General features: G+C 36.4%; 1 protein-coding gene across 2 annotated transcripts; it reads right to left on the reverse strand.

Moving 5' to 3' along the window:
* Positions 1 to 1,667: 1,667 nt before the first annotated feature.
* Positions 1,668 to 3,296, reverse strand: LOC132132476 (olfactory receptor 1468-like). 2 transcript variants are annotated; one of them, XM_059544866.1, is made up of 2 exons: positions 2,333 to 3,296; positions 1,668 to 1,690 (listed from the first exon to the last, which is right to left on the reverse strand). In XM_059544866.1, the coding sequence occupies exons 1-2, from the start codon at positions 3,294 to 3,296 to the stop codon at positions 1,668 to 1,670; spliced, it is 987 nt and encodes a 328-aa protein (XP_059400849.1). The 2 variants fall into 2 exon arrangements, with proteins under 2 accessions (XP_059400849.1, XP_059400850.1); XM_059544867.1 differs by lacking the exon at positions 1,668 to 1,690 and having other exon boundaries at positions 2,325 to 3,296.
* Positions 3,297 to 14,159: the final 10,863 nt, after the last annotated feature.

Here is a 14,159-nt window from a genome sequence, read left to right on the forward strand (position 1 = left end):
GCCATGTAAATTTGTTAAAGCATTTTTATGCTCATAATGTTGCAACAGAGGCAGGTAATTCCTTCCTCTGTTGCCTTAGCCAATTTGACTCCTACAGGTGAATGGGAACAGGATGTGAAACTTGATGTAATTTTACAACCTCATCTTAAAAAACTCTTGAAACCTTGGCTAATTTAGTGTTATTAAAACATTTATCTTGTGAACAACAATCTGATTTTAAGTCTATGTTGATTGAGTTTTCAGGTCTCTTTTCAGATACTCCTTCTCGTACACAATTGAATGAACACGATATAGACATTGGAGATGCCAAACCTGTCCATCAGCGTATTTATCGTGTGTCATTGGATAAGCATAAGAAATTAGAGTCTGAAGTTAATTACATGCTTGAGAACAACATGGCATAGCCCTCCTTCTCAGATTGGTCTTCGCCTTGCTTGCTGGTGGGGAAACCAGCAGTGTTGGGAAAGTTCACTTTCTACATGAACTAGTTCAAAGTTCAATTCACAAATTTTAAAATGAACTAGTTCAGTTCATAGTTCAAACTACAAAATTTTGAACTAAAGTTCACAGTTCCAAAAATGAACTAGTTCATAGTTCTTTTTTCCATACGTTGCTGCGAGCTATTATTTTTCAAAATTATTGCCACAGCCCATATAGAATCACAGACAGCAATTATTTTATCAGTTTTAACAATGAAGCTATGCGTCAGATTTCATCTTCATATCCAATTTTGAATCCTTATCCAACCAGGGTTTACATTAGCATTGAGGGGACAGCATTTCCCCATTGTTGCTTTAATGCTTTGTCTCCCATTCTCACCGACCTTGTCATAAACATCATAAAATTCTTTTAAATGATCATACGCCTTCTTGCTATATGCTGCTGTCGTTTGCTGTTTTTTTTTGATGACGCGTCACGCAGGCGGCGGACGGCGGCGCGACACTGGTGGCTGGTGTTGCCAGATTGGGTGTTTTTCCGCTACATATTAAGATCCGTTTACGGTGTGTTTTAGCCGGGTTTTCGCCTGGAAAGGCTCTATAGAAATCTGGCACCCTATTGAACGAAGTTTACCTGAGAGAGCATGCCGTTCACAGACACCAGAATGAACGAGTTCACAGGAACGTTCATCAGGCATTAATACAGCACGTTCAGTTCACGTTCGCCCAAAATATGAACGAGTTCATGAACTATCGTTCAATGAACGCGTTCAGGCACAACACTGGAAACCAGATGGTGTTTTTGCACAGATTATAGACTAATAAATATTATTAATATATTGCCTAGGGTTGATGACTGTTTAGATCAGGTTGGGTCAGCCAACTTTGTCAGCAAATTTGATTTGCTCAAAGTTTACTGTCAAGTGCCCTTGACCCTTTTGTCCCAACTTTTCTTCCGTTGTTGCCCCGCTTACTGATTTGTTACAAGCAAAGTCTAAATTTGTGTGGACTTCTAAATGTGACAATGCCTTCGAGAATGTTAAGCGATTGCTCACGTCATCACCTGTCCCACTTAATTTTGTCAACGTTTCTGTCACTATGTTATATTCTTATTAAACAAAGCTGGTTATCATGGTATCCGTAGTCACCACAAAAAAGCCACTGTAGCTATTTTTAGCGTTCCACTGTAAAAGCATAATTACTGCATCTTCTCTGTATTGTGTAAAAACTCTAATCCTTCTTACATTTAATTTCTTTACTATGAAATTTCTTACATGTTATACAATATATCTTACATGTTATTCTTACATGTTATACAAAAATTTAATTACCATGGTATTGTTAGTAGGAGACATTTTAATCCCAGTGTCTATGAAACAGAAATTGGCTTACAAATTGCATTACAAAATAAGGTTCCACCCTTTTCTGTCTACAGACAGCTGTCAAAAGTTACAAAATCAATATTACTATTGTAAAACAATGTTTTGTCAAGTTGTGTTTTTTTGTCAAAAAAATTATGAACCAAAGATAACAGGATTCTTCTTTCAGAGTTCAACGTTTATGTTTTTTAATGTCATATAAGGATTAAGTTCACTGAAGTACATGCCTACATTACATGGTCTGGAATCACCCTGCAAAAGAAAGACAAACCTGCTGATATGTCATATTACAGAATGGTTGGAATAAAAAAATTATAAGTAAAAAACTGCAAACATATTACAAAGAATTCTTTTGAAAAGCTTTTAACATACAAGGAAAAAAACTGTAACAAATGATTTTTATACTAGCATGACTGTTTTATACAAGATGGACAAAGTCTCATTCAAACAGATAATGTTCATACATCAGTTTTGATCACTTTCAATTTCTCACACTGAATTTCATAATTTATTCACTTATTGTATTCACCTTACTGCGTTTGTACAGTTCTTTTATGGATTGCATGACCTCCTCTGTCTTAAGAGTGTATATGATGGGATTTAGCATAGGTGGAATTATCTGGGTCAGAGAATTGTTAATTATCCGGGCATTTGGATGGATAGGTGTTGTGGCAGCGGCAATGTTATTACTTAAAATTGGGAGATAAAAAACTGCCACTAATATGAGATGTGAGGTGCAGGTTTTTAAAGCTTTTATCCGATCAACACCACGAGCAATCTTAAGAAAAGCCAGAGCAATGCAGAAATATGAAATGATGATCAGTATTGGAGGCAAGCAAATCAGGAAACCAAAGCAAATTTTTCCCATCAGTAAATTTAGGGAATTATCATTACAAGCTAGTCTACAAACAGGGCCATAATCACAAAAATAACTATTAACCACATTAGAACTACAAATAGAAAGTCTATTCAGCAGACCTACATGTACAGAAAAATATGCCATAGACAAAATCCACATCACCCCTATGATTAGAAACATGGCTCGTTTGGTTACAATGGCATGATACTGTAGGGGAAAACAAATAGCAACCAGTCTATCATAAGCCAAAACAAGTAGTGTCAAAGACTGCAGATTCATGAAATGATATACAAAAAACATACTCACAAAGCACACTTCATATGAAACATCATGGTGCCCAAACAAAAATGTGTCAATGATTTTTGGAACCAAAGCTGAGCTTCCACACAGATCAGAAAAGGCAAGATGGAAAACGGCAATGTATTTGGCTGTGTGAAGCCTGCGGGCCAAATATATGATACACATGATAAATGAATTCCCTAAAACAGTCACAACATACACTAAAGACAAAAACACATAGAAGTATTTTGCATGTGGAATATTAGAAAAGCCATTGAGGAAAAAGGTTGCAGGACGAACAAAGGTCACATTTGACGAGGATTCTGACAGCATGGAGCTCATGATAACTGCTGTCTGGTTTTTTGTGTCACCTGTGATTCAATCCATTCAAGACATTAATGCAAATGGATTAATTTTCTTTGAAATAATCATATTAAACCTATTTGATAAGAGGCAGTAAAAGCATTACAGAGAAACAGAGCAGAGGAAACATGGTTTATACTCGACCTTCTCCAAAGGTGCTCCCATCTTACTATTTTACCAGCCATCAGATAAATATATATTAGATCATTCACTTACACATGGGACTTTAATTCATAATCACCCCTTTTCCCTACAGATTTGAAGAAAAAAATGCAGGAGTAATGCTATAGAACTATTTAGTTACTCTTAAGCTGTATAAAGAGGGACTTGTGAAATTATGCCCTCAAAAACACAGGGAATATATCGGGTCTGACTTGTATGTAGCCCACAAAGCCATTTAAATATTTAAGTAAAAAGCACTTAAAATTCTCCTTCTAAAAGATAAAGAAAATTAAAATAGTTCTTAAAGCTTTTCAAATTTTTGTTTCCCTTTCTCCCTTAAGAAAGCTAAACGGGAGAGGACAAATACGTATATATACAAAGCTGGGTAGTAACGGATTACATGTAATCTGGATTACGTAATCAGATTCCAAAACTCAAGTACTTGTAATTAGAGTAAACTACTTTTTAAAATACTCGTAATCAGACTACAGTTACTTTTTTATGGATTACATGATTACATATTATTTGCACAATGGTAATAAGTCATTCACAATTCATTGATTCACCTAAATTTCTTTTTTTTTTACATTTTATTTTTCCTAATAAACCTGCCGCTTATATACGTTAGTGATTCTTCAAGCTTTTCCGGCGGAGAGGGGGAGGGGGGTCAGAATCGCGCACAAAAGAAATCAACGACAAGATAAAAGGAAAGAAAGACACGGGAAAAATGTCACTATTCAGTGTAAACTCTGACTACCACGGATTAATTTGCTATCCATGGAAATCTTTGACCTAGCAAAGTTATTGTTGGGAATTTCACGTTCTTTACTATATTTTTGTAATGTTGATTTTTCTTCATTGTTACTACCTTATGCACTTCTAGTGTTTTGTGATTAAGTATTTGACCTGAAAATGGTTTTTATATATTAGCCAGGGCTCGACATTAACGCTTGTCCAGGACAAGTGGATTTTGTGAAGGGACAAGTGAAAGAGAATTGTACTTGCCCGACCGGACAAGTAACCTGATCAAAATTTTAATAACAAACAATTTGGCGAGAATGAATCATATTTCATTATCTATAGTGTAAACGGTGACTAAAAACATATATATATATATGTACGGTACATAAATTTTTTCACACAAGCATAACTATAACATTGCTATACAATATGTTTGAAGAATGTAACTTTTGAAACACAATGTAATCTGAATATTATGCAATATTTGCATTTCTGTGAGGCTTTTATCACTATTGACAATGCTTTCCCTAATGTAAAAGTCATATCCATGAGGAAATCCTTTAATGTCAGATACAAGTCACGACTGAGCAATATTGAGTAGCCTATGCACAAACATGTATATGTTTTACATGTCTAAAGTATAGGCCTGTAGAAAGAATAAACTAACTGATTTTGCTTAACAACTTAAATTTAGGGCTGGGTATCGATTCAGATGTCCCGATTCAATACGATTTCGATTCACAAGCTCTCAATTCGATTCATTTATCAATTGTTTTATTTAAATTTTTATAATTACATTCAGTGAATATAATTTTAATACAAATGCTATCGAAATTTCAAAAAAATTAACAGTAAACAGTTTACAAATGGTGAATTTATACGTACAAAGAAATAAAGATTTATTAATATTTATTGGTAGTAGTAGCAGCATTGTTGTTACATTGAGTCTTAAGACTGCTAAATAGTAATATATTTTAGACAGTTTCTTCACGTTTTTTTGATGGGTTGCCGTGAGGAACTTGCAGCTGCTGTACAGTATTTGATATGACGGTAGTTTTGCCAAATCAAACAATAAACTGCTAATGAAGTGACTCTCACAGCAGCTAGGGATGAAATCTGTGTATTCTATTCATATCATCATAGTCAGACGACAGAGGTTGATGGCGAGCATCATCCGCGCTTGTGTTAACAAAACAGTGGTTGCACCATCGACCATTCATTGTGAAAATTATGGCGCCCTTGCGCGTGATGTCAAAAACTTCCACAGATTTGTGGTAGTACTATAGAATTTCACCTGAGCATTGCAAATCACACTTTGTTCTTAGTTCTTGTCAACAGTATCTCCGCCATGATAAGACCTGAATGAGTGACAGGCTTTCTAATGTAACATTGCACAAGGTAAATAAGAGGGTGACATCTAGTGGAGAAGACTAGTTAAAAGATTAATATTAATCTGATCTTCTTTTAAATGTTTGCTGAAATAAATACCGGAAAATATCGATTCATGGCTTTTGAGAAATACGATTAATCTAAAATACTTTTTTTTTTGCCCAGCCCTACTTAAGCTATAATCTGTATGCACAAAAATTCAGGTTTTTCCATGTGTTAATAAAAACATCGGTCTATTTAATAAAACTTATTAAACTTACTTAAAAGAAACTTATTGTGCATGTCTCATTCAAACCCCTGGTGATAGATATGCATGTGCATAATGTCTGCAACTCACCCGATAGGGTCCTTAGACAGTTGGTTGAATTAGACTCATTGAATTAGACTTTTCAAGCTGGATGTGCTACTTCCGCTGTGCGTCTTGCTTTATTAACCCCAAATTATTATTTTATTCAATTTGATTTGTGAACTGGCTTGATCGATTACTTCTCAAAAACCGGCTTAAAAAAACTATTCTTTCAAGAATCTGACATCACATTGTCTTGGTTTTGCACTGATAAGTTGTTCCAAAAGGTGGCAACACAGACCCTCTCAAAAACGAAACATCTCTGGTGATGCAGAGTACCCCGTGGACATTGGGGAATGCCGCCAGCAGAACCGTTGTCTGTGTTGAAAAATCTCCAATCCTATTGGTCCACGTAGCCCATGACATCATGGATGGGTAGTATAAAAAAGCACCTGCTGAATGTGTCACCAACTGTTAAGTCAAGTCACTTTTATTTATATAGCGCTTTTAATAATACAGATTGTGTCAAAGCAACTGTACAGCATTAATTAGAAAACAGTGTGTCAATAATGCAAACACTTATTTTTCGGTTAAAGGCAGTTCATCATTGAATTCAGTGATGTCATAATTCAGCTCAGATCAGTTAATAGTATCTGTGAAATCAAGTCAGCGATATTGCTGGAAATGAAGTGTCCCCAGCTAAGCAAGCCAGAGGCAACAGCAGCAAGGAACCAAAACTCCATCGGTGACAGAATGGAGAAAAAAACCTTGAAGGATACCATGTTTAGTCAGGGGGCCAGTTCTCCTCTGGGACCGAGGACTGTTGTCTGAAGGAGACTTGAAACAGGCTGGCAGAAAATATGGCAAGGGGATGCAGGGAACCATGGTTACATGTGTAACCCGAGACGTTCCCCTTCAGGAAGCAGACAGACTGGCTAAACCGACTTTCTGCTAGCTGCCTCACGTCACAGAGGTCAGTTAATTCTCAGCACATAGAGACTCTTTCACCTAGATATTACACTATAGAGACTGTGTCTGTTCCCTGAACTAGACAATACAAAAAACGTCCAAACCAATTTAAGAGTAATAATTGAATTGAGGTTCAACAAATAAAAAAAACAGATGCAATATGGATAAATACATGATAAAGTGGGGGCCGACTGGTCATTCGGCCACTATAGTGGGTTCATGGGACAAGGGCATGACTAGGGACCGGTCAGGGGGGTCAACGGGACATTTGGCCACTATAGTAGGTAATCGGACAAATAGTTGGTTCGTGGGATGGGGCGTGGCTTGTAAGTGGTCAATGGGGGTCGAGGGGACATTTGGCCACTATAGTGGGCAATCGGATAAATAGTGGGTCCGTGGGACGGGGGCGTGGCTTGTGATTGGTCAGCGGGGTTCGACAGGAGATTTGGCCACTATAGTAGGCAATTGGACAAATAGTGGGTTAGTGGGATGAGGCAAGTGGCACCAAACTGAGGATGAAGGTGGCATTACTTCTGGGGGTCTCGGATAATCGGAGGGCTCCTGTCAGGCCCCTGGGGGGGTTAGGCCCCACCGACCCCACACAGGTCATTAGGTCGGCCGGGGAGGTCTTCCACATGTTTGATCTTGCTGTTGTTAAGGCCTGCCTCCTCTACCGGAGAGACAGCAGAGTTAGGATGTGGTTATGGTGATTGTTAATGTTTTACCTTGAAACAACACAGATTGTATTGTTTTAATATGATAACTTGATGATTTGATGGTTTGTAGTACTTGCGTTCCACGATGGTACAATGTTGCCAGAGGGCAACAGCTGGATAATAAATAAATAAATAAATATGTTTTTTCAAGTGTTTAATTAAAGAAATTGATATTTTCAATAAATATATAAATTTTTTCTTCATGAAAACTGTTTAAGTTTAAATTTAAAACAATAAATTTATTAAACCTACACAATCCATATGGAAACAAACAAACTAATGTATTTCCCAAAGATTTTCTCCTTTTGACTTACTGTTAGCCTAGAAATATTAAATAGAAAGGTGAATACTACATAAAAAATATAATATTTTGAAATTTGAAAGTTTAAATTTATCCATAGTGGTACAATGTTGCCTTGAGGCAACAAACTTTTAATTAATACATAAATGAAAAAAATTATGATAAGGTATATTGATATTGTTATAGTGTTTTGAGCAGGAAAAACATAACAAACAATTATTTCCTCACTGATTTCAGATTGCGTACCATAGAGGGTTAATGGCTGCAGGACCGGATGGCTGTTTGCCTGCGCTGGATTACCTCGAACCCCCAATTTCCGTCCCCAGTTGCAAAGTTGTGTGTTTATGGTGTATCAATTATGTGCTTTTTGCTGAGGTGTTTTTCCTGTTCCCATACTGTGCTCCCAAAAGGAGCATAGTCTGTGTTGGTTTTTTTCTCCTCACTTCCCTAATGTTATTCTGTATTTCTTCCTCAATTCCCTGTCTTCCTGTCCTGTCTACCCCTTTGTCATATCGTATGTATGTTGTGTATGTATGGACAGGTTGATGGCTATTTCGCTGGTACTTGTGACTAGTGACAATAAAGGGCTACTACTACTACTACTACTATTAATTTGTATAGTTTTGAGCTGAAATTTAGTTTCTTTTTGCTATATATGTTTGTCTTTATTATTTAGTTATTTTCGGCATTGTGTTGACAAACTTTTGCCCCAGGGGAAAACGGGACAGGTAGTATGTCACGTGACGTACATTTTGCCACACCTAGTGACTTTAATGTATAGACACATTAGTTAGGAGTGAGCGCCACTTTTGTATGTTTTTGTTTTGTTAGGTAGAAAAGGCAAGTTATTGTGTGAAACACACTAAAGACTCGTTTTTCTTATTTTTCTTTTATTAGTAAGGTTAGAGGTTGAATTTGAGTTAGACTGGCTTTGTTTAGTTCTTTTCTTTTCTTTGGTGCCACTTGTGTCCTTCTCCCCAATTTATACCTGTTTTCTTTATTATTATTTAATTTGTGTAAAATTTTATAATTTTCCTCTTGTTGTTTTGTTACCTTATACACTATCTTATACTTATACACTATTGTTGTCACGCAATAAACTAGGTTTATTGGCAGGTTTGTGCTGCATTTGTCTTTTGCTACCCTCACCGGCATGTACTGTACAAATGATCACAATCTCAATGTTGTCTCTCCTAATCCTGGATCAATATTAGAAAGTTGTAACAAGAGGGACCGCCAACTTGAAAACAGCCAGAGACATGGGGAGGCAGCCCACACCTAAACCCATCCAGCTTAACAAAGGAATGGACATTCCCCATCAAGCTGGCAATACAGCTGTCCTCAATCAACTGTGTTCCAAAAGTAATGGGCCATCCAAGTGAAAAACCCTAATAAAGGGGGGAAGCCCTACAGTATACTTGGCATGGACCCACGATGGCCACTAATGCTTTCAAGCATTGGCAGCAGAAACTAAGTGAGGCGTGGCACAACAGCTGTCTCAAGTTTTAACACTCCGAAAACAATCTATGTCACTGAAAGACCCTGGGAGATAAGCTCACAAGCATCTCTCCACAGAGCATTTAAATATATCCACACCCAGCGAGACTCATAAAAAATAATATTCATATTAGAGAGTAGTGAAGTGAACCCCTGGTCATATTTAAGCTCTATTATGCAGTGTAAGCTGTGTTTGCCTAGGAAGATCAAACTAGCAGTTTATAAAATTAAACATTGATAGTTTATCAAAAGGTTTTGCACAAATTAGCAAAAAAGACAGTGGTGCAGGGTGTGCGATATATATTGTCTGCGCTAGTATTGTAATTGTTGTTTTAATGATATGCGATTTGACATTATCAGTATTTTGCCAAAAACCAAACAAAACACTCCTACAGAGTGCCTTGAAGTTTAGTAGTTTAAACTAGTGCACACGTGCATTAAGACTGTGTTTTTTTACTGTGTGATTCAGTCTATTATAATACATTTAGATTCTAGAATGATCACAAATAATATCAATATCACAGGAAGAGTGCTTTTTTTCTCCATAAATCAGTATGATTTTACTTATAGATTTTTTTTCAAACAGTTCAATAAAAACAAAGTTAATTTACAAACTTGCGTTTTAGACACCATATCGCCTGTTTTTGCTCTATTTCAACAACAAAAATAAATCCAAACACACCCACCATTGCACAGTTTTGCTGCTCTGAGCAACATGACAATGTTTTGTTCCCTGAATGAATCAACAGTTTAAATGATTCGGTTCAATCTCAACGACTCACTTATTAACAGTGACTTGCTGATATCTACCGGCAGTTTTCATTTCACATGTAAAGTATCTTATATACAGTGTTGGGGAGTAACTAGTTACATGTAACGGCGTTACGTAATTTAATTACAAAATTATTGTAACTGTAATTAGTTAAGAAAAAATGAGTAATTAAATTACAGTTACTTATGAAATTTTTTACGATTACAAAGGGGATTACATTTGAATATTTACCCACATCCACATACAGATTGAACTGATTTCTTTCCCAAATTGCACTGACTATTCTAAGACATACCGCCCTAATAATTTCCGGGATGCGGAAACACAGTTTGGTTCGTAGAATCCAGTCATAAAAACGAAATGCCGGACGCGGACGCGGACGCGGACGGAATATGCCACATTTTGGATGACTAAATCAAAAGTAGGTCAGTACACTTGAATCAAAACATGACATCGACTAGTGTCTGTGAATATAAAGCCCCAAAAATGCAATATAGTGTCTGTGGAAATCAGGCGCGGACTGGACACCGGGAGAACCGGGACAATTCCCGGTGGCCTGGCAGCCGATTTTGCCCCACTATTTAATATCATTATTGTATAATTGCCTGCCGAATGTACTAAAGCGATCATTTGCGAATCCGCCATTTGATAATTAAAGGATCACTTCACCCATTTGCATTTAGCTTTGTATTGTTAGAAACCCAGTCATATATTATAATGATCATGGATTTTTCCTTTGTTTTTCCCTGAGATGGGAGAAATAAGGATTTAAGTGTTTTACTTCCTGCTTATTATGACGTAAAAATCGTCATTTTGCGTCATAATAAGCAGGAAGTCAAAATTCATTGAAAAGTGTAGAGACTACAGACACTAGCTTATTATTATTCCAGGGGATGGGACCCACTCACCCTACAGGCCTATTACAGATCAGTGGGTGGGACTAAACTTACAGAAACAAAAAGAAAATCCGCCATCTTGTTTGGAAGCTATGTAGCTAAGCTAACAAGCGCTTATGGAGTCAGATTTACGAGAATGGCTGGAGGAACAACTCATGATATGGAAGAAGAGGATTTTCAAAGTATGTTGCTCGAAACAGATGTTCGTGGCTATCTATACGAGCCACAATATAGCGCAGAGCAGCTGAGGCTGATGGAGGAACAGGAGGCGGCGGCTGCAGCCGAGGCCGGAGACCTGTCTGTCGCGTCCGAGGAGCCCGGGCGTGCTCGAGCTGGTGCGGACTGGTGGTGCCTGTGCTCTCGTTGTGCGCCTACGGACACAGAGCTCGAGTCCGTCTGCTGCAAGAATTTGAAAGATGCCAATTTCTCCTCGAAGAAATGTCTGAGGCAGACAAGGACACGGATGTTTGCGTTGTGAACCATCCTAGTTTCGCCCCGCATATGGACAGAGGCGTCCTGAAGACATATTTCAGAATTCCGAAGGTAAACTGGAAACGCCAGCCGAAGCCTACAGGGACAAATGGACGTCTAACTGTAAAATAAGTGTTTCAATTTTATTTATTATTCATTTCGTGAAATGTACACAATTTCTTCAAGCATTATTATCACGAAATGATTCCCGGTTAATAAGTTACGTAACGTCAACTGTAAACTGTTTGTGCAGTACCCTTTTTAATGCACAAAAAGCTTACTGTGGCATTGTTTACTACTGTGGCACGTAAATACCATACATCGCTAACTGTGTCCTCAATGTCTTGTAGACAATATCGCCTAACAGCCTAACAGCGGTGTTCTGGATTAATGGGAGTGGCTTGTGGAGTTGTGCAAATGTGTTGCATTGTGGGAGTTGTGGTTTTCCATACAAATGAGCCCTAAAGTTACTTTCTGTAATAACTCGGTCAAAAAGGCACCAAATTCGAAAGTTTTAATAGATTTCGACTACATATGTGACCCACTTTCAATGAAGATCAATGTTCCCACGGGTGAAATGCTCCTTTAAATCTCTAACAAGTCATGAAGTGTAAGTTGTGACTCGCGCGCTCTCCGCGCCTCCGCCAAACGGTTTGGATCAGACTCAGAGTAATCAATGCGAGAGAGAGAGAGAGAGAGAGAGAGAGAGAGGGAATACAGTGGACTGCTGGAGCAGAGAAGCAGAACTGCTGTTCAGGGTTTTAGGTCAGTTTCATCTGTAAAGATGCTTTTTTGCCTTTGTTTTTTATTTATTTAATCAAGCAGCAGCACGTTGCTCATCAGTCATCACTCAAAATACTATATAAAAGACATCATTATTATCTGTTGTAATGTTACAGTAGTAATTTAGCTGAAAAAAAATTCAGATTTTTTTAATAGGTTTAGGGGGAGCTACGACAAACAACAACACAACCCTTACGAAAATTAACATTTCAATATTTAACTATAAATCCAGAGAAAATGGTTACTATTGTTTAACTGTGATAACCAAAAATGTAAAATTATTTTACAAATGTATTTATTTAAAAATAAATACAAATCCATTTGCAAAAAAAAAAAAAAAAAAAAAAAAAACAAGGTTATTTTACTTTTATATAAACTAATAAAAGCATGGTAATTTTTTTTGTAAGAGAAAAACATGACTCGTGTACAGTATTAGGATTTTTCTATAAAGATATTGTAGTATTGTAGAGTATTGTATTGTAAAGTATAGTTTTGTTCAATCTTGAGTATTAAAGTCATGAGAGAGATGGTTAACAGGGCAAAATAAAGAGACTGAAGAGAAAAATGGAAGTGAAGGTGCAGTTCAGGAGAGAACTTTTAATTATTTTGCATGTCCCCAAATTAAAGATTTAAACCTTTTTTATGCCAGGTCCATATAAAAAATAGTTTTGTCCATGAATTTGTTTGTATGAGTTTGAATTTTCCAGTCTGAATTTTTTTTCCCAGTCCGCCCCTCCTGTAAATTAATGGCAAAGACATGGTTTCATTTACTACACATAGGCCTACTGAAGCTCGCAGTGTTTTCAACCTCTGCCGCCTCAATATAGGAGTACACGAGCACATAAACATAATTTCTAGAACTGCTCTGTGTCACTTCATGTGCATTTTCCTTATTTTGAGAAAACTATCATCATATACAGAGACAGCAGTTTCAAAAAAAACACCAATGTTTCAGGAGTTTATTACACAGAATACGTTACATGCTTATTAGATAACTGTATTTAAGTTGATGTATATGCTTTTATTTATTATTCTTTAATTTTCACAAATTTAGAAAAGTAATCAAAAAGTACTCAAAAGTAATTAGTTACATTACTTTAATAAAGTAATTGAAAAAGTTACACTACTATTACATTTTAAACAGGGTAACTTGTAATCTGTAACCTATTACATTTCCAAAGTAACCTTCCCAACACTGCTTATATATATATATATATATATATATATATATATATATATAGATAGATAGATAGATAGATAGATAGATAGATAGATAGATAGATAGATAGATAGATAGATAGATATACAATTTCAAATGAGTATTCAACATTTTATGTGTCATTTATCAAACCATTATTTCAGCATTTGTAACTGCGGGTTAAATTCATGTCTTGCATTAAACAGTGTTTAATCTAAATGCCACTTCAAATAAAGCTTCTGTGTTTTCCTCTGCATTGAGTTTAGTTCACTGAAGCACATGCTTATATGGCTGTGGATCATCCATGGTATGGGGGGGCGGGTAATGTGTCATATAGCAGCACAGAATGGTAAGAATTACTGACTGCACAAAACAATAAATCTATTAAACCTACACAATCCATATGGAAATAAAAAAACCAATTGATTTCCCAAAGATTTTCTCCTTTTGACTAACTGTTAGCCTAGAAATATTAAATAGAAAGGTGAATACTACATAAAAAATATAATATTTTGAAATTTGAAAATTAGTGTTGAAAATAATCACAAATCAGCCTTACTAGATTCCAGCCTATAGGTTTTAAACATATTTTGCTTGTTTACAAGATTTTTTGTTACAGCTACAGACAAAAGGACAAGCAGTGAAATTAACCTAGTCATTT

Source organism: Carassius carassius, chromosome 49, assembly GCF_963082965.1.
Source record: "Carassius carassius chromosome 49, fCarCar2.1, whole genome shotgun sequence".
Taxonomy (NCBI): Eukaryota; Metazoa; Chordata; class Actinopteri; order Cypriniformes; family Cyprinidae; genus Carassius; species Carassius carassius.